Below are 20,270 nucleotides of genomic sequence, written 5' to 3'. Positions count from 1 at the left end.
GAAACTGACGGCGATTTGCATGTTTTACTCGAACTATCATTTATTTTTCACTTTCAATTCAACGTTAAGTTTGCATAAGAAAAACTTAAAAAAAAAAAAGTGGGTCCAAAGTCTATGCTGAAGTGTTAGGGAGGACCCCAATTTCTATCGTAAATAGAAGGCATTTTGCTGGTACATGCTACAGATGTGAGCATGCGACAAAGCCAAGGAACATATTCTACTTGGTCGTCAGGTGTGTAATGGTTCCCTTTGTTTTTGTGGCTCAGGTTGGGGTGCCAATGATCATTGACATGCTTTCTCAATTAAGTGCATACAATAAGTAAATGATCCAGAACTACTTGAACTAGTAGAAATGGAGATCCGTGCGTGGTATGATTTTGTTGTGTTTTAACGCTCATGATGCTCTCTGAATTTAGATTTTCTACTTGTGTTTCTTATGAATGAATGAATATGTTGTGAGTAAGCGTCGATGTGTTCAGTTAGATGAACAATTTTGCAAGGCTGCTGAACTTTTACTAATTTCCCGGGGACTAATTGTCATGTATTTGAGGTTCTGCTTTGTCTTGCCTTATAGGGGACAGAGGAAGCACTTGGGAGGAAGGTATTTTAAACTAACGGATGGTGTGAATTAATACTTTACTCATACTGTGAGCCAGCTTGACAAGCCTTTCTTGGTACCAATATTGAGTCTTTGAGTTTAAGAAGATTCATAAGCTATTATATGTACCGTCCTTTTCTTTTTAAAAAAATCGTTAGCTAATGCAGTAATATGCATGTGTGGAAATCATGTTTATGCTCTTGAAAGATAATGTATATTTGGGTAAGAGGAAGTCTTCTACCTCCTTTACATTGCACTAGATCGATATAGCTCCTTTTGTCTCAGCAACTCTTTTTTTAGTGAGCTTTTGACATGGCAATATGGCAAGCAAGCTATGCAAGTGATGTCAAATTAATGGTTGGAACATATCTAACGATCTTATCTGGATTGTCTAAGTTCTACTGTTAGGTTTGAAAACTCTTATATTTCTCAAGTAACATTGTGTTTTCCCTTTATGGCTTATTTACTAGTTCAAAGTCTGAGATTGTGGAAATTCCTACATATTGCCAATTGTTGGTTTAACAGGGTAAATAATTATTTTAATAGAATGTAGTAGAACAGTTCATGCAAGGGTGGGTAATCTAAAAATTATCGGTACTTTTGGTGAATATAGAATGAGCTTGCCACTTCTTGGAGATGCATGCAACGTGATAGAGCTGAGTTGTAGTAAATGGAAAATAGATTAGGTATTAGGTCAGAAATTTCTTGGCAGTGCAAATTATTCCAAGTTGTTCTTCGATTTGTTAGGAAAAGGAACGAGTGACAAAAAAACTCATATTAGCTGCATGAGGTTGGCATTTTGCTGTCCATGTGTAGATGTTGTATTTATCCTCTAGTGCCCTGGATTTTCTGTTATCTTTGATTGGTTCCTCCACACTAGAAGGAGTAAGTAAAAGTTTAGGCCGGTTCAAGTCTGCATAAAAAAAAAAAAGGAAACTCCAATGCCATTTTGGCTAGTTTAAATCCAAATTCATTTGAAGGTCCATTGATATTGTGGAAAAGAAGATGCCAATTATATTGCAACAGGGGGCAACAAGAGTTTCAGCTGGTAAAAGACTTATGAATTGTGTTAATTGGCATAACTTTAAGATAATTACATCGCACCCTCCTTACATAGATAAAAAGAACCTTCTGCAACTTTCATGTATGCATGTCTACAAAATAAATTAATCTGCGAATTTGAGTATCCATGTCCACTACAAAGAATTTTTACCCCTCCAACAACTTCAAAGCAGTTTCAACGAGTGAGTGAATTGTTGTGCTGTGCCGATTAATTCCAATAGTATCGGAGAAAATATTAAAGCTTTCAAGCTCTGCTTTGGTCTGCAAGAGAGCCTCCAACACCTTCTCCATCCCCAAATTCTTGAAAATACGAACATTTGTTACATTATCTCTCATCATCCATATCACCAACTCTATGGTAAACCTCCTTATTCTTGAAATTTTAATTGGTGGATAGTGGTGCTACTTCAGAATGTGGACTAATTTATCACCCAATTCAGCCTCAGTTCCTTCTCTCTCAAACATGATGCTCGACTCTTGAGAAGTCATGAATTCAAAAGCATGTGCTGCTAGTCCTAGCATGACTTCCTGTAATTTATTCTCGTCTAACATGATTGCCCGAAGCACCTGCAATAGGAAAGGGAAATCATTTAATGTGTAGTGAAGGTATGTATCATGCTTACAGTATTGAAAATTGTATATGAAAGCTTGTATTATGGTGCCCCTCCTGACAAAACATAAACATTAGGGGAGAAGAAAATGTTGTTGAACTATGGTTATTGTAGAAAACACTTACTGTAGGTGCTGCGGCTGTTACCCCCTTTAAGTGGTTGAAGCAATTTGCACAACTGTACGAGCACAAATTTCTTAGAACCCTTGCTGAATTTATACGAAGTAACGGGAATTCCAGTGCACCAAGAAGTCTTACCAGAGCACGCATCTTCAAAATACGATACCCTAGGAGGCTAGGGTTAGGGCTAACTGGTTTCGGAATGAACGGAACTAGGGCGGGCTATGTAGGGTTTGAGATAGGAAAACTGAGGAAGACGACGTAACGCTATGGCTGAAGACGAAGGCGGCGATTTGTGGTCTCAGAGCAGCGATTTGTGGGCTCAGACTTCCATCAGTCGGCAGAGGGAGGGAGGGCGGTGAGTTCAAGGGGAGGGACGTGCCGTCGAGGTTTCTTCGGTGCTTCCAGAGGATGGACTCGTGGTCTTCGACAGGATGCGCTTCGTGGAAGGATCGAGAGTGGGAGTTCTTGAGGCGAAGAGGAAATGCAGAGAGGGAAGGACTGAGAAAGAGAGGGAACGCAGAGGGAGGGAATGAAATGAAAAAAAAAAATTTGAGGGAAGCTTGGTGGAGTGAAACGGTTCGTTTTCATTTTGCCACATCAATAGCCGTTTACGCGACGCTTAAATGAGTCGACTGAATATAGAATTTTTCTTAATCTTTAGTTATTATTTTTTAATAATACTAGAGAGAAGTTATTATAGCAGTGCACACTTTACACTCACTGCGTGGTTACTTTTAGTTGATTATTTTCAACACTCATTTAGAAAGATGTGTGGTCTAAATAATGTCACATCATATGTGTAAAATAGATACTCCCAATAGTGACTTCTATCTTTGACCTTAATCCTTTTTAGTTTCATACTTGAGAGGAAAAACTCTGCTAGTCCAAAACTTGCACAACACAATCAGCCATCAAACTACTTCCACGTCACGTCTCAACAAATGCATCATATTGAATAAGGGTAGTGATAGGGTTACTACCCTTTTACTACCTATTTACTACTTATAATCTATTTATTTTTTTATTATTTTCTTTTAAGTATTTTTTTAACATCCTTAGACATTAAGAAAAAATTAAAAAAATATATAATTTTATTAATAGTCAATTCCTTAACCATTAAGTAAAATAAATATTAAAAAAAAATCAAATACAAAAAGAATAGTAAATGAGTAGTATGAGGGTAGTAACCCTATCATTTTCTATTGAATAAAGAATCCAACTTAAAAGATAACATATCAGAGTCACATAGCGTTAAAAAATCAGTGGCAAATAGAAACTGACCTCCTTTACTGTCTCGGCAAGTTCAAGCATGGTAAATTCACCTGAAGATGTACAAGAACTACCAAGGTTAGTATATGCACATAATTACCTACAACATCAGGGACCTGGATGTCTCTACATATGCACAATCACAGTTTGTAAGACCACCTGGATTTCCAATGTTGATTGGCCCGGTGTTCTCTCCTTCCATTAGACGAATAAGGCCATCAACCTGAAACATTTAGACAAAAATCTATATTTTTTTGGATAGAGAAACATTTTAAACAAACATATTGCCCTTTCAATCGAGCCCTATAAGTCAAAGCAGAGTTCAAGCAAATTATACATCTTGCATACCATGTCAGAAACATAACAGAAACTGCGAGTTTGGGTTCCGGGATGTTGGACCGTCAATGGTTCATCACTGCAAAGCATGAAACAGGGAGCTGAAGTTAATGGCTAAACAAAACTACACCAGTGAAGAAATAAAGATTTTAACAATTCCACCAAGTCAAGGTACAATGAACCAAGTTATAGAAAGCAGTGTAACAACTAAAAAGCTTTTCGAAATTGCCATATTTGTTGACAAGAAGGCACATCAAACACATTTTGGACTTTTATAAGGCCTCCATAAAAGAGATCAGTAAGCTGTATCAATGCTACACCAAGCCAATGTCACTATCATGGTAAGAAGAAAGCAATGAAACAGCACTACTTACCGAATTGCTTGGGCTATGAAATTGCTGACCACCCGCCCATCATCAATATTCATGCGTGGCCCGTATGTGTTGAAGATTCTAGCAATGCGAATTTCTGTTGTAAAAGATAAAGTGAAATAAAATACATCAAAAGAAATTATAATTGGAAAATCTTCTAATTTAGCAAGAAAAGGAGGAAAAGCTTTACTTATACGAGGACTTTTACCTATCCCATGCTGCCTGTGATAATCAAACATCAAGGTCTCAGCTACACGCTTCCCCTCATCATAGCAGCTCCGAACTCCTACAATTCAGAAAATGCATTTGGTGGTGAGAAGTCATTATGAATTTATGAGATTCAGAAAAAAGTTAAGAATAGAAACTTGTTAATCAAGGAAATAAGTTCAGTGTCCCTAATCTCTCCATTCAAATGGTAAATATCAGACTACGTATTTACATAAACATAGACACACGCACACGTGCATATATTAACCAATTCCATTTAGTGAGTACTAAGACAATGGTGCATTCTTTCTACTTTCTTCAGTGACAATAAATTTCCACTGGATATAAAATCTTAATCGGCCAAGCCATAATCATCTTATTAGATTAGGCAATAGAAATAAGTTCAGTGTGTCTCCAATCTCCCCAATCAAATGGTAAATATCAGACTATGTATTTACATATACATAGACACACACACACGTGTGAGTATATTAATCAATTCTATTTAGTGAGTACTAAGACAATGGAGCATTCTTTCTACTTTCTTCAGTGACAATAAATGCCCACTGGATATAAAATCCAGCCAAGCCATAATCATCTTATTAGATTAGGCAATGGATCACAGGCTAAGTTTGATGGATACCTACCAATTGGGTTAACATTTCCCCAGTAGCTTTCTGGCTGGGGATGCACAAGAGGATCTCCATATACCTCTGAGGTTGATGTAAGTAAAATCCTGTTCAACAGTGTATTATTACTGACAGTTGATGACAGCAGTCAAAGTAATAAATATAACCTCAAGTCCCCAAACCTGGCACCAACTCGCTTGGCAAGTCCTAGCATGTTCAGGGTGCCAATCACGTTTGTCTTTATGGTCTGTTAAAGCAAAAAGAAAAAAAAAATGTCTTTGCATTGACAAATGTCTTGCAAATGCCGCCTCAATAAAGAACAAAGAAAAAGAATCAAACAATATCTACCTGTTCTTTTACTACGGCTTCAGTATCATCTGACCAAGAATGAGATTCAACATACAATGTGGCTGGGGAATAAGTGGAGCCAGCTAATACCAGGATTCCAATTTCCACCCTTGATGTTAGTGGAGGCCATATTGAAATTTCCCAAACTCACTGCAAATTCTTCTTTGAGGACATTTCTTAGGCAATACATCTTCCTGGAGCTTTAGATTGACAACCAAGTCAATGCCAATAGCCTGTTCCAATATTTCCTGAGAACACAAACAATCAAGCCAAATCTGAGCACATATCATAAAGGGCATGAGTACTAGAGAGAATATGATATTTTCTTACTACTAGACAGAGAGAGAAAGTGACATTAATGTAATACTGGTTGGTCACCTAATTTGGGTTGGAGAAAAACATTAGAGAAAGATATTATCTGCCCAAAAGAGAATCAAAGAGAACAAAAGTAGTCCTTGGTGACTGGTGTATTTAACGATTGGGAAAATTAGATTAAGAGTACTATTATCTAGACAAATTGGGAAATAAACATTGTTAGAAGGAAAAAAAAATTGAAACCCAGGCCTACTAACCCTTGGGTTTTGGAAGGGTATCTTTGACATGGGGATGTTCCTTGATTGGTATTAGATGAGTTGCAGCAAAAATAGAGAACATCTAGGCTTCGTAGTAGCAAGCAAAATTCTGTTGTCCCATACTACCACAACACCTTTTTCTTCTCTTTCGATTGAAATACAAGAAGATGATCAGGGTCATAATCTTCCCAGTTTAAAAAATCCATTCCTTTTCACTTCAGTGAAGAAAACTTAATATTTAATAGATTGTAAGGCATAACAATCTCTCTTGACCACAAGGAAATTGCTCACAGCTTGATTTATTGTTAGAGGAAAACCATCAAGAATAGATCATGATTCAGCTTACGATAAGTATTTTTATTTTTATTTTTTTATTATTTTCTTTTAAGTATTTTTTTAACATCTCTAATCATTAAGAAAAATTAAAAAAATATACAACTTCAATAATAGTCACTTCTTTAATCATTAAATAAAAATAAAAAATAAAATAAAATAAAAGGAGTAATAAATGGGTAGTAAGTCTATCATTACCCTTAAATAATAACCTTTTTAAGTTTTCCTTGAAAATTCAAAGAAGAATCAATTGATTTTTGATACTATATAAAAATAAAACAGTTCAGAGTCACTATAAAAGAGAAAGGAAGAAATACAAAACCCCTACTTCATATACCAGTGAAAGGTTTCATCTATCTGCAATGGGGAGGAAAAAGAAAACTTCTCTCTTTATAGAAAATTTGGGTAGCTATTATGGTCAAAATTTTCCTGTGGACGTTTTTTTTTTTGGGTAATTTACAGCTTATCAATTTTTTTTATTATTTCTTTATAGTCAAAGTTACACTGTAGTGAAGAGAGAAAAAAAAGGGGCACCGGGACATTAGGGGTATAGTGTGTATATCTGTATATGTTCTCCTTCGTCCCTAATTCTATGGCTAATATTGGGAGATTTTGGTTGTGGATAGACGGCGTGCAATGGCATAAGTTGGTTTTCAAAATTTTTGAGTTGGTTTTCAAAATTTTTTGAGTTTGAAACCAATCTTTTAAACAAAGCTTGAACTTTTTGCTCACCTCTCAAAACCCAGAAAACGAGAAAAACAGTTTTACAAAAATAACTAATTTAGAACCAAACAAACAGAGTCTAATTAACACAAAAACAGTAAAACATAAACAACACTAATAATTCATGGCAAGCCCGACAGCTCATAGTTCAAATAGAGTGATTCTTAGCTACTTGTCACAAATCAAACAATTAAATTATCACAAATATCGAATAGACACATATATGATGAGGAACTCGTAATTTTGACTTAAAACTCGATCTACTTCAAGGAATATTCTAGCAGAGTCATGGATATTAATTGGCAAGAACTCCCAAATATATCAACAAATGATACATGAGCGGGATTATACGAGCATGACAGACGTAACTTAATTATGAACTAATAATATTGAAACATTAACGGATATAGATTTTTTTTTAGCGTCCCACCAGCTAAAAACCATTTCGCTAAATAGTAAACAAGATTGAGAGATTTCAGAACAGAAAAAAACAGATAAAAAATGGAGAAAAGTAGCAAACTTCTAAAGCTAGCCCGCATGAAAAATAATAAGAATCCAAAGTAATATGAACTCCAACGAACAGATCAGGGACTAGACAGAAAAACCAGTTGAGAGAGGGGGCCGGATGAGACGAGATTGTCGTTAGCGACGCGGGGTACGCCAAGAATGTTAGAGAGGCGGCTGGCGATGGTTCCCATTCCCAACCCGGGGAGCCCAGTAATACCCACTGGACATTTCTATCCATGAGACCATTGCGGCGGATTAGATTATCGTCAAGCTTCTGGAGGGATAGGAGTGGCAAAAGGAGCATTGGCATCGGATATAATGGCCGGTGATAAAAGCTTCTCCTCAAATAATGAAATGGAGTAGGGCTTCGACACGAGGGAATGGCCGCCAATGGAGGGGGAGGGGAGAAAGAAGAAATTGAATTTGGGTCATGCAGTTTTAATTGCCAAAGCATAACCACGTGAAGTTCTCATATTGAAGCATTTTGACAACCAGAGTGTTGCCACGTGTAACTCCATTTCCCACAATTACGACCAACGATCACGAAGCCGCCCAGTAATCTCTACTCCAACCAGAGTCCTTGGGCGGAGTTTCTGTTTATCCTTCAAGCATCCATCCATGGTGACTTCCCTGTCTACCACACTTTCGACCTATAATCTCTACTCCAACAGGATCACCAACCCTACTTCAACACATCTGCTTCCTAGCCTATCACACAATCGCACTTTCAGACTTTCTACGATTCCCAAACACCTCAAGAAGCATTGTTTCCGTTGCCAGTTGATGATGACGATAACAACAATAATGTCATAATGATGAGGATGAGAAGGTGAAGGTTTGGTGATGGCAGCAATGACCGTGTCATTCATGTTGTTGCAAAGCAGCCTGCATTGTGGAAAGACCTTATACTACTCATCAAAGTAGGGGTGCAAAAGAATGAAAATGAAATCTGTTGAATTTTATGTTGTGGAGTCTATACTTCCCAACTAAAAAAATGGTAATGTGTCTTAATTTTGCAGCCTGCTAATAAAACTTTTTGTTTGTTTCAGAAGTTTATGCCAACCCAACCCACACTTCGTATGAGGCTTTACATTTTGTCTCAGGGGTTTCAACTACATTCACTCTTAAAGTCTGTGCAAATCCCTTTTTGGTAACTCTACTAGTACTTGTGGCTTACATAAGGTTTTTGTGAAAATTAGCACTTTGTGATTGCATCTAGGAATTCTTAGTTTAGTTGTTTCTGTGACACTGCAGGTAGGTCTCAAGATAATACAGTTATATATGGAAGGTTATCGGCAAGACTGGAAGCTTTCATTTGAAACAGACACCGTGACAAGAGGTGGGTGGTATGCAAAACATCTTGTTGCAACTACTATGTCAAATTTTTTTATGATGAGATCAAAGTATCCAGTTATGTACTTTTCTTGAACTCCTAGCAACTATCAACAAAACTTGCATCCTGACTTGACTTAACGGTATTATCAACAGAACCTAGATCCATCACAACTAAATCTCCTTGGTGGCTTAAACAAGATCTCAAGGAAGCCACCAAAGAAATCTGGCAACAGTCGACTCTACACTAATGCGTAAATTGAAAACAAAAGTATAGAAATGTACAGATTATAAGGCCTGCATTCAATAAGACAGTTGGTTTAATGATCTTTATCTATTTTGGCTAAGCTTGTCAAATATGAGTTGTCTGCTGCAAGGGTAGAAAATACTTTTTTCTTAGTGAATTTTTTTTCCTATTTTTAAAACTAACAAATGGAAGTTTGTTGTTTCTTAGGCAGCAAGGTGGAATTATAGTTGCAGGTCCTGGCAAAACTAACCTCTTATTCATTCACAAGGTAATTAAGTTCCTCATCATAGCGTGTCCCCTTTCTCTTTTGTCCTCATGCCCAGAACACGATTAATCATCAATATGACCATTGTTATATATTTCTTATTGATCAATAGTTTCCTTTTTTTCCTAAAACACAGACAAATTAACATGTATATTTTTATACTTTTTGTAACCTTATCTACATATATTTTCTTATACAATTAAGATCGGGGAGGAGTATCGAAAGACTCCACTCAAGACTTTAAAGTTCTGAGCTCTTATGCTAGATACTACTCTAAATAGATGTAAAATTTGTTTATTTCTTTTTGAGTAGGACAAAGAAGCTGGGGGTGATCCTGATATCAAAGATATTCTGCAAGCTTGTTGCTCGTGAAGAAGAAATGACGAATTTGCTGAAATTCTCTATCAGATTTTACTTAATTCACTTCTACTTTCTATTTGCACACTTAACTCATACAAACACAACAACCCATTCTGTTTCTATTTGAACAGTGAGTACTTCAGGTTTATGGAGTGATCTGGAATGCTTACAAATAATATTTTTCTTAAAAAAAGACCGAGAAATGTAAACAACACCTTGACATTACACAAAACACCCTAACAATAAGCAAATCCTGATCCAGCCACGTATGCTGCTTGTTTCTTCAGTTGCAAGAGTGAAATCGTAGACAGGGGTATGACATTCGGCTTCTTGCGAGAGAGAAATTCTTGTGACACACATTTCATTGTAGGCCGAGACTTTGGCTGAGTGTGAAGGCATGCAAATGCTACTGTAGCAACAAGCAAAATGTCCTGTGCAACTAGACGATTTGGAGGTGGCAGGCGTTGGTCTAATATTTCATTTAGCATCATATTTTGAGATGATGATGATAATGAGGACAAGAGTTCTCCTGGATGTCTTCCCATTAATACTTCTACTGCCACCACACCGAAGCTATATACATCACATTTTTCAGTAACTGTCATCGTATAGGCAAACTCTATAGAGAAAGAAAAAACGATGAGAACAACTAAATATAGTCAATGAACAGTAATACATCTAATTAATTTGATAATTAGTAACAGTAAATTATTGAATGAAGAATAATATTTGATCAAGTTATTAATAATAATCTTTAGTTTTCAAAATACAAATCGTTTTAAATAAAGACGTGACAACTTCATTATATAATATTCTAAAAAATAAACAAAGTTCACTAAAATGGGTTCTAGCTTCATTTTTTTTTGCTTAGAGGATATAATTTGAATCTAAAAATTTTTATAAATTTCTAAAAAATAATAATTTATTTGAAATATCTTAAATAAAATATTTAGAAATTGATATCTTGGATTATTCAGCCTGCTCGCACATTATTCGGATCTAGGACTAGTATTATTCTAAATCATGAAATTTTGACTATAGGAAGCTACTATATTATTATATTATTGCTAATTGAAAACTATTCCTACATAGTTTCATTATGCACTCTCCAAATGTATTATTATTAAATAATATATGCGATTATGCTAAACATATAATTAAATGAAGAACACATATATCTAATTAAATTTATAATTTAAGATTATTGGGATTTTAGATTTTATTAGATGTCTTTTTAGTTTTATCAACTTATAAATATCTTTCAAGCTTAATTGGTGATAAAGATTCATAAATTGTAAATTTGATAAAAAAAAAAAGTAAAGAAAAATAATATTTAAAACTGTTTAGATACTGACTAATGGAATAATTGTATTCAATATTCTTAATTAAATAATTTAAATGACATTGTTGGAGTCCAAATAATCAATTAACAATTTACCTGGGGCAATGTAACCATAAGTGCCAGCAACCAATGTTTGATTGGAGGAGTCAGGATCAAGGAGTTTAGCAGTTCCAAAGTCAGATATAAAACCTTGAAATTCAGAGTTCAGCAAAATGTTGTTGGATGATATATCTCTATGAACAATTGTTGGGATGCATTCATGATGCATGTATGATAAGGCGTGTGCTGTGCCTTTGATGATGTTTACCCTCTTGCTCCAATCCAGTTCCATAGCTTCATCAACATTTCTTAGGACACAAAATAGGCTTCCCCTTTCCATGTACTCATAAATTAAAAATCTGCATTCTTTATGTACACAGAACCCAAGCAGCTTCACAATATTTCGATGTCTTATCTCTGTTAACACCCTCACCTCATTTATAAAACTCCTATAGAAACCTAGATTCTCAGCCTCTCTCTGATGAAGTTTCTTTAAGGCAACCACATTTCCGCTTGGTAATTCTGCTCTGTAAACGCTACCATAACCACCAGTTCCAATGCAATATCTGATATCAAAATCCTCAGTTGCTTCAATAATGTCTTCATATGCAATATGTCCGTCATAATTCCATATCGAGAATATGTTTCCATTCTTTGATCCCCTAGACTCAATCTGGTTTTTCTTGAACATGCGACGGGACAAGAAAATACCCCCTCCAATAAACAGGAATCCGAGGAAAATGGTGATGGGTACAAAAGTTTTTATTTCGGTTATGATTGATTTTTCGCTTGTGGAACATGGAGGGAATATCTCGAACTGACCGCATAAATCCCTGTTGCCATTTAATGTGTGAGAGGTATGATACAGAGCATAACCGTCTGGAATTCGACCCTCCAAAGAATTATATGATAAGTCGAGTGTATATATACCAGTGAGAGAAGATGGAATGTTGCCCGTAAGATTATTGTAGCTAAGATCCAAGCTCAATAGAGGGACAATCATCCCAAGTGCGCTAGGTATTTCTCCACTAATAAAGTTATGGCTAAGGTTAAGGTAGCTCAAATCTTTCAGCATTCCTATCTCGGGAGCAATGGATCCATTGATTTTGTTCTGACAAAGGTCTAAATTTTCCAAATTAGGTAAATGGCCCAAAGTGGAAGGGATTGGACCGACAAGCATGTTGAAACGAAGTCTTAAATAGACCAAGTTCTTTAGGATCCCTATCTCAAGTGGGATACGCCCCGTAAGGGAGTTCGAACTAAGATCAAGATTGACTAGATTTGGGAAGAAAGAGAAGTTGAGTTTGATCAACTGACCTCGCAAACTTTGAAAAGATCTATCAATGCGTGTGACGCTTCCACCAACATTGCAAGTAATACCATCCCAGAGGCAAGCACTTGAATAATTACTACTGGCTTGGGCATGAGTAGCGGACGGCCACCACCCAGTCTCCTGCAAAGCCTTGGCTTGTTTAAGTTGAAGGGCATGAGATGACCCAGATGCAGCAACAACAAGCTGCTGAAGTGCATTATCCAAACACTTTCCGCATAATAAGATCCAGATAGCCCATATCGCTAGTATCGGTATGGAAATAGAAAGGGAGGTTGTTGCCATTTTAATTTATGAGTAAGTAATGATGGATTAGTACTAGGCTAGACTTTAATATATAAGAAAAGATGATCTCAAGCTAGGCTGGCCTGTGAAATAATTGAACGAATCAAGTTGGAAATTTCCATGAAATGAATATTCATCCTAGCCTGAATTGAAATTTCCTTTTGAAAGCCAATACATTTATTCCTTGAAATCGACCCTCAAGACTTGTCCTACATGCATGCGACGACTCATTGACTAATATTCATGTATTAATTATATATAGGTCCGGCTATTTAATGTTCGACGTATTGTTTGGTCTTTACTTTTTAGTTCTTTTTTTTTTTTTTGTCTAAGCAATTGAGCACGCATTTCGCTGATAAAATAGAAAGTGAGATATATTAAAAGGAGTAGTAGTGTTAAGAAAGTAAATAAAAGAAAATTACAAGGTTCATTTGCTTATTAAAAATTTTGAAAAACCTAATCAAATTCTCCAAAAAATATGAAACTCTCTTCTAACCTTTTAATTTTAATTGATATATTTTAATTTTAGAGAAAAATATTTAGTTGATATCTGAAAAATAAAAAACTCAAAGGGCCCAAGGGGAACAATAACAACTCTATCGACTCCATTAACTCTACAACAACCCCCCTGTGGTGGTTGTTAGAAATAAGGGACTTTTTGGTAAAATATGGCTAGTCAGGTCAATAGCCCACTATTTGAGCAGAATTCCCGAGAAGCGTCCTGAACATCTACAAAAGAGTTGCAGGAACTATACTCATTTGCTTTTACCGATAAAATGACATGAATTAAAATTAAAAATTAAATAATATATTATTATAATATATTTTTTTAATATTATTTTTATTTAAAAAATTGAAAAAATTGATTTATTTATTTTATTTTATATAAAAATTTAATAAACTTATAATAATTAGTTGAAATGAAATAATTAAGAGAAGTTGTAATCGAAAACAAACGAGACCAAACAAATGAAATAAAAATTATAATAATTAATATCTCTTTTGTGACTTTTTAATAAGAAAAAAAAAACCTAAAAAACCAATTATTTGGGATATAAATATCTATTTCTGTGCTTGGTTTAATGGTGATAATAATTAATGGTTAGTTAAGTGCATGCGTTCTTCAAAATTTGATTATATATGTAAAAGGGAACAAAATAAAGAGTTTTGAGTTTCGGAATTGTCTGTTTGACGAGTGATATTTGCGTTAATTCTTTACATTTTTCTTTGTTGTTTTATTATTTTAGAGTCCTTGTAATGAAGAAGAAACGTTTCACACCACTGACATATATATAATAATAAGATTTTAATTAGTTGACATGATTGGACAAGAAGCAAAACTCATTTAGAAAAATTATTGCTCGACGTATTGTTTGGTCTGGACGCAGGGAATCAAAATTTCCACGTCATAAATTGCTGAGGTCGAGGTCGAGGTCGAGGTTTAATCTTTAGTCTTTATTTTTTAATAATGCTAAAGAGAAGTTATTATAGCAGTGCACACTTTGCACTCACTGCGTGACTACTTTTAATTGATTATTTTCAACACTCATTTAAAAAGATGTGTGGTCTAAATAATGTCACATCATGTGTGTAAAATAGATACTCTCAATAGTAACTTCTATCTATATTTATTCTTTATTTTTTAGTTCTAATCACTTGTCGACAAGCTTTTGTTCCTGGCTAGCAAGAAGAAAAGACTTTTGCATTGACCCATCAAACACTTCAGACGTGGAGACTACTCTCACCCAACCTTACGTTTGGGGCGGATGGGAAATGGTCCAAATTTATCAATACAAATAGAAATTGGAAAATAAATGAGAAAGAAAAAAATTAAAGGTCAAGAACAGGTCGTAGACTGATAGTGAGGCTTACTGTTGCTTCTTCTATTTCCTCCACAAAGAATAAGAAGATGTTTTGGGGGCAAAATCCACTAAACTTGATGTTTGTAGAATCTCTCATGGCATCACCTATTTCTCAATACAATAGATAAAATTAGAGTTTCTAGAGATTGAATAAGATGTCATCCTCCTGAAGAGTGAAGATTTTAGGAATCTCTGTGCATAGTCCAGTCTCTCTCAAATATGAGGAGATGCCCTCCCTTTATAGAGATCCCATTCATTCTTTGGAGTAATTGAACTAGACTTGCCTTATGAAATCTTTTCATTTTAGTGGTAGACTTTCAATGGGCTGGACCCAACTCATTTTATATCCAACACATGGCTTTGTTGGTGTGTGTGAGACCCATGCACAATGGCTATTGGGGTGGGGTGGGGTGGGTTAGATAAGAAGATATCGAGTTTTTCGATACTGCGCATTTCGCCATCAGAAGTGTGGTTGTGCAGTAGTGCATGTCAATGTGACGTGCACATGACACGTTTTCGCGTTGGCATCTCATAAGAGGAGATTTAGGAGTTTTGGGCAAAGAGAGTTTTGAGGGTTGAGAATGAAAAGAATGAAAGGAAGTTTCATCCTCCTTAACATTTGGATTATCTAAGCCATAAGAGATTGAAGCATTCATCCTTAATTTGGGGTTCTTGAGCTACTAAATCCAAGAGGGTAGCAAGAAGTAAACTCGTTCAGTTTTGCATTCATATCCAAGGCCCACTCTAGGAATACAACCGGCATAGTAAAGCCACACCTGCAATAAGAATCTCTACTCGAATATAACTTACAAACAGTTGGTTACAAAATCTTTGCAAACATCCCATCCAACAAAACCTCTGTGAAGAAAGAATCCCTACTTGTCACTATTGGTGCAAAGGAAATGCCAGCTATGGAAATAACGCAAGCTACGGAAACTGCAGAGGAAGCTACGGAAACAACGGAACTTACGGAAACGGCAACTACCATCAATTATCCCAAATCAAACCCAAGATCACCAGATGCATAAATTCTGGGATTTACGTTTTGTATTTCAAATTTGAATTTCTAATTGTACTATATATAGAAACTCCTGTACGCATATGAAGTCAATGAAAACAGAGGAAATGTTTATACCTTCCTTTCTACGTTTCTACATGGTATCAAAGCCAATAGACCAACGTCATCTTCCTACAATTTTTTTTTTCTCTCTTCTCTCTTCATCATGCCTGCTGCTCAGTCTACTCAACTCCCTTTCTTCAATCCTACTTCGTCTCTCAATATTTCTAAACTTAGTCGTGCCAATTATCCCACTTGGAAGGCCACCATGCTTCCCTATCTGAAAGGCCAAAAAGTTTTTGGCTACCGTGATGGTTCTCTCAAACAACCATCCAAGGAACTTGTTGATGGCAATGGCACCAAGACCCCGAATCCTCTCTTTGACATTTGGGAAACCCAAGATAATTTAATTCTTAGTTGTCTCAATGCTTCTCTCATTGATGAAGTTCTTGCATAGGTTGCTCATTGCACAACTTCTCGTGAAGTGTGGCTTGCTCTCACATCCTCTTTTGCTTCTCAGTCCAGGGCTCAAATCATCCAAGTGCGGACTCAACTCTCAACAGCCCGCAAAAATAACCAGACGACAAGTGAATTTTTCCTACATATCAAACGTCTTGTGGACACCCTTGCTATTGCTGGACAACCCTTGAACAAGGATGACATAATCACTTACTTGCTTACTGGTTTGGGACCCGAATATGACTCTCTCGTTACTACCATCTCTACTCGTGACGAGTCAATCACAATGGAAGAGGTCTATTCTTTGCTTCTTACTTGTGAAGCCCGAATTCTACATCATTCCCAGTCCACCCCAGCCACGAACATATCAGCCAATGTAGCTACCTGCCAGCAACATTCTTTTGGAAATCGTGGCCATGGCAACTTCAGTAGAGGCCGTGACAATGGAAGCACAAATCGTGGCCTTGGTAGAGGTAATTCTTCACCCCGAAACTCTGACTTATGGTGCCAATTATGTGACAAATCTAGCCATACTGCCTCTCGGTGTGATAAGCGCTATGATCCTCACTTTCTACCTCCACCACCACGTCGGAATGCACAAGCCAACCTATGCACCAACCAACCTCAGCAGATGACTGAACAAGGGTGGCATGTTGACTCTGGTGCAACGCATCATTTAACAAACAATCTCAATAATCTCAATGTCCGTGACGAAGAATATGTTGGCACTGATCAAATCCAAGTCGGTGATGGTTCAGGTTTGTCTATAACCCACACTGGCACCACTTCTTTATCCACACCTTCAAAATCTTTTATTCTTGATAAAATTCTGGTTGTTCCCCAAATCACAAAAAATCTAATCTCTGTTCAAAAATTTACTCGAGATAACAATGTTTATTTTGAGTTTCATAACAATTTTTTTCTCATCAAGGACTACTCGGGGAATGTCCTTCATAAAGGCCACAACAAAGATGGATTGTACTGCCTTTCTTCACTACTTCAACAAGTTGTCTCTTCTGCCTTTGTTGGTATCCGTGTCTCTATCTTTGATTGGCATCGTAGACTCGGCCATGCTTCTTTTTGAGTTGTTAATCATGTGTTAAATTCAAATAACATTTCTGTTGTAGTCAATAAAAGGCACTCTGTTTGTCCTGATTGTGAGATGGCTAAAAGCCACAATTTGCCCTTTGCAAATTCTGTTAATCATGCGACTCGACCTTTAGAACTCATTTTTTCTGATGTATGGGGACTAAGTGCTGTTACCTCAACCTATAACTCTCGTTATTATGTTTGTTTCTTGGATGACTGTACGAAATTCATTTGGCTTTTCCCTCTCAAAAATAAATCTGAAGTTGAAAATATTTTTTTCCAATTTCAAACATATGTTGAACAGCACTTTGATGCAAAAATTAAAGCGGTTCAAACCGATTGGGGAGGTGAATTTTGTTGACTAAATACCCATTTCAAAAATTGTGGTATTGAACATCGTATTGCCTGTCCTTATACTCATGAACAAATGGGTTCAGTTGAAAGGCGCCATCGCCAAATTGTTGAAATGGGACTCGCATTATTAGCTCATTCAAAACTTCCTCAATCATATTGGGAAGATGCTTTTCAAACGGCTACCTATATTATCAATCGTTTGCCCACCAAACTCTTGGACAATCATTCCCCGTTTGAAAAGGCATACCACAAAAAGCCAAACTACGATTTTATGTGTGTCTTTGGTTGTGCTTGTTGGCCCAACCTACGACCCTACAATCGTCACAAAATTGATTTTCGTTCCAAAACTTGCATTTTTGTGGGCTATAGTCTCTCACATCAGGGGTACAAATGTCTTGACTTATCAATTGGAAAAATCTATGTTTCTCGGCATGTGGTCTTTGATGAATCTCTCTTTCCATATAAAAAATCAAACACTCCATCCTTCAGTTTTTCTTCGTCCGAAACAGCCTCTCTCCCACTTCACTTAAATCCCACATGCCCGCACATCATAACTCTACCTGCAGGTGCTGAAGACTCACAACCTCACCCACTGCCACTTGTGTTTGATCAGCTGCCACATGCCACTCCAACGACATTACAACATTCAGATGATGCCAATGTTCCAGACCAACATGCTGTCTTGCATTCGGTTCCTGCTGCGCTCCCACAACCAGAAACCCTGCCCAGTCAAGTGCAAGCATATGCTCCAAGTCACCGCATGATCACACGGTCTCAAACAAACAGCCTCAAGTCCAAAGTGCCATATGTTGGATACATTAAATATCCTCTTCCGCAAGCATTTTTTGCCGAGGTAAATGACTCTTATGTTGAGCCCAGTTGCTTTACCGAAGCAAATAAACACTCACATTGGAAAAATGCCATGTTGTCTAAATTTAATGCCTTAATTCAAAATAGGACTTGGGATCTAGTTCCACCTCGACAAGAATACAATCTTGTAGGGAACAAATGGGTCTATCATGTTAAAAGAAGGCGGACGGTAGTATTGAACGATTCAAAGCCCGCTTTGTTGCAAAATGCTTTCATCAACAAGAAGGTGTTGATTTTCCTGAGACTTTTAGCTCTGTGGTTAATGTAATACCCCGTATTTTTTTTACTGTATTGTTCTTTTTAGTGAAGGGTTATTTTTAATTAATTTAAATATTATTGTTCTTATTTTAAAATTTATCGAATTTTTCTCGTTGGATTTATTTTATAATTCTTAAGTTTTGAAATTTACTTTGATGTGCTTTGGTGATATTAATTAATGTTTGTTTTTAAATTTGCTTTTTGCTTTAATGGATAATTTTATTGTTGGACTTTAATTATTATTGTTTTATTTATTTATTTTTTTCCACGCACGACACTACACGGTGCACGTCTATCTCTTTTCTTTCTCTAGGGTTTTTCTTAGCACCCGTATAATTTTACACTTTCATCTTAGACCTTCGAAAACTGCCCTGTATCATCGTTGTAACCAGCCTCCAGAACCACCCGGGCCCTCCTAGTTCGACGCCAACCTCCACTCACGTAAAATTGACGCCCTTAGCCTCCACCGTTAGCGTCATTCACCAAGGCTCAACGCCTCACTGTGCGCCATCACCTCCGTCTCGGCCTCAGCCGCAGCAGCATGCCAGTACCGTGAGAACGTCCCGCTCATACGTGGAGGTCAGCAACCACGGACAGCCATTGCACCACGTGAGACGCTGAGCACGCGGATCGCATGGCAAGAGACTCGCCCGGGCACGGTCAAAAGCCAACCTGCATCTTCACGTTTTTACCCAACCGTCTCCTAGAAAACGCAGCCTCCCAAGGAAGTCAAGTCGCCGCATGCTCCTCCTCAACGCTGCCATACGCCGCCACCGTGACCCAGCCGTGAACCCACCAGTGTAGCCTTCGATAGCTATCCCGCAAGCCTCTGTTTTTCACTACCGAAACAAAGGATGTTTTTCCTCCTACCTTGAGCCATTACAACCACTAACCACCAAGAGCTCCTTCACGTTGCGGCTCCAGAAACGCCGGCGAAGTTTTCCGTCACCCCAGGTCCGCCTCTTGCCACCCCGCTGCACGGTAATCTCCCTATCTGTTTTCTGTCTGTCACATTTGGTTTGCTCTCCCGTAAGCTCTCTCTCTTCGTTATCTCTCTCACCGTGCATCTCTCTCTCTCTTTCTCGTCCAGTGCATAGCCACCGAGTGCACCACCTCTCGTCGTACACTGCGCCGTCGCACTTTACCATCTTGGTGAGTCCCTGTCGCCGCTGCAATTTTTTTCGTTTATTCTTTTGTATGTTTATCGTTTGTTTTACGTATAGGGTGTTTATATATATATATATGTGTGTGTGTGTGTGTGTGTGTATTTATAAGTAAAGTTTTAACTTGGGCACTTACTAGTTTTAACCTAATATATATATGGAAAGGTCACGGTTTGAGTTTTCGGCTGAGAAATATTTTTTTTGTGTTGAGTTTATATTTAAATAGGATTTTGTTTCAAGTTTTAATAAATATTATATTGTATTTTGATA

At 36.9% G+C, this 20,270-nt stretch overlaps 3 protein-coding genes across 3 annotated transcripts; 1 reads left to right on the top strand and 2 right to left on the bottom strand.

Moving 5' to 3' along the window:
- Nucleotides 1-1,637: 1,637 nt before the first annotated feature.
- Nucleotides 1,638-5,465, bottom strand: LOC118348057 (UDP-glucuronic acid decarboxylase 3-like). Its single transcript, XM_035688894.1, has 8 exons — nt 5,388-5,465; nt 5,224-5,312; nt 4,578-4,655; nt 4,373-4,466; nt 4,011-4,077; nt 3,822-3,885; nt 3,675-3,715; nt 1,638-2,227 (listed from the first exon to the last, which is right to left on the bottom strand). Exons 1-8 carry the CDS (start codon nt 5,417-5,419, stop codon nt 2,063-2,065), a joined length of 630 nt encoding a protein of 209 aa, XP_035544787.1. The 5' UTR covers nt 5,420-5,465; the 3' UTR covers nt 1,638-2,062.
- Nucleotides 5,466-8,068: 2,603 nt separating this feature from the next.
- Nucleotides 8,069-9,904, top strand: LOC118348035 (thioredoxin-like protein AAED1, chloroplastic). The gene is made up of 5 exons (XM_035688764.1): nt 8,069-8,123; nt 8,738-8,838; nt 8,943-9,034; nt 9,475-9,535; nt 9,845-9,904. The coding sequence occupies exons 1-5, from the start codon at nt 8,069-8,071 to the stop codon at nt 9,902-9,904; spliced, it is 369 nt and encodes a 122-aa protein (XP_035544657.1).
- Nucleotides 9,905-9,909: 5 nt separating this feature from the next.
- On the bottom strand, nt 9,910-12,909 carry LOC108980149 (MDIS1-interacting receptor like kinase 2-like). The gene is made up of 2 exons (XM_035688885.1): nt 11,331-12,909; nt 9,910-10,511 (listed from the first exon to the last, which is right to left on the bottom strand). Exons 1-2 carry the CDS (start codon nt 12,886-12,888, stop codon nt 10,129-10,131), a joined length of 1,941 nt encoding a protein of 646 aa, XP_035544778.1. The 5' UTR covers nt 12,889-12,909; the 3' UTR covers nt 9,910-10,128.
- Nucleotides 12,910-20,270: the final 7,361 nt, after the last annotated feature.

The sequence above is a fragment of the Juglans regia genome, chromosome 3, assembly GCF_001411555.2.
Source record: "Juglans regia cultivar Chandler chromosome 3, Walnut 2.0, whole genome shotgun sequence".
Classification (NCBI taxonomy): domain Eukaryota; kingdom Viridiplantae; phylum Streptophyta; class Magnoliopsida; order Fagales; family Juglandaceae; genus Juglans; species Juglans regia.
This window is presented reverse-complemented; position numbering and strand designations above follow the sequence as displayed.

Bases quoted from the DNA above. Each gene is read 5' to 3' on its own strand.
- LOC118348057 (XM_035688894.1), bottom strand. From the start codon at position 5,419: ATGCTAGGACTTGCCAAGCGAGTTGGTGCCAG. The intron at 5,313-5,387 runs GTTTGGGGACTT...ACTGTTGAACAG, and splicing joins GCCAAGCGAGTTGGTGCCAG to GATTTTACTTACATCAACCT. The intron at 2,228-3,674 runs GTCAGTTTCTAT...TTCCTATTGCAG, and splicing joins TTGCCGAGACAGTAAAGGAG to GTGCTTCGGGCAATCATGTT.
- LOC118348035 (XM_035688764.1), top strand. From the start codon at position 8,069: ATGGCCGCCAATGGAGGGGGAGGGGAGAAAGAAGAAATTGAATTTGGG. The intron at 8,124-8,737 runs GTTTTAATTGCC...TGTTTGTTTCAG, and splicing joins AATTGAATTTGGGTCATGCA to AAGTTTATGCCAACCCAACC. The intron at 9,536-9,844 runs GTAATTAAGTTC...CTTTTTGAGTAG, and splicing joins ACCTCTTATTCATTCACAAG to GACAAAGAAGCTGGGGGTGA.
- LOC108980149 (XM_035688885.1), bottom strand. From the start codon at position 12,888: ATGGCAACAACCTCCCTTTCTATTTCCATACCGATACTAGCGATATGG. The intron at 10,512-11,330 runs GTAAATTGTTAA...CTTTCTCTATAG, and splicing joins TTATGGTTACATTGCCCCAG to AGTTTGCCTATACGATGACA.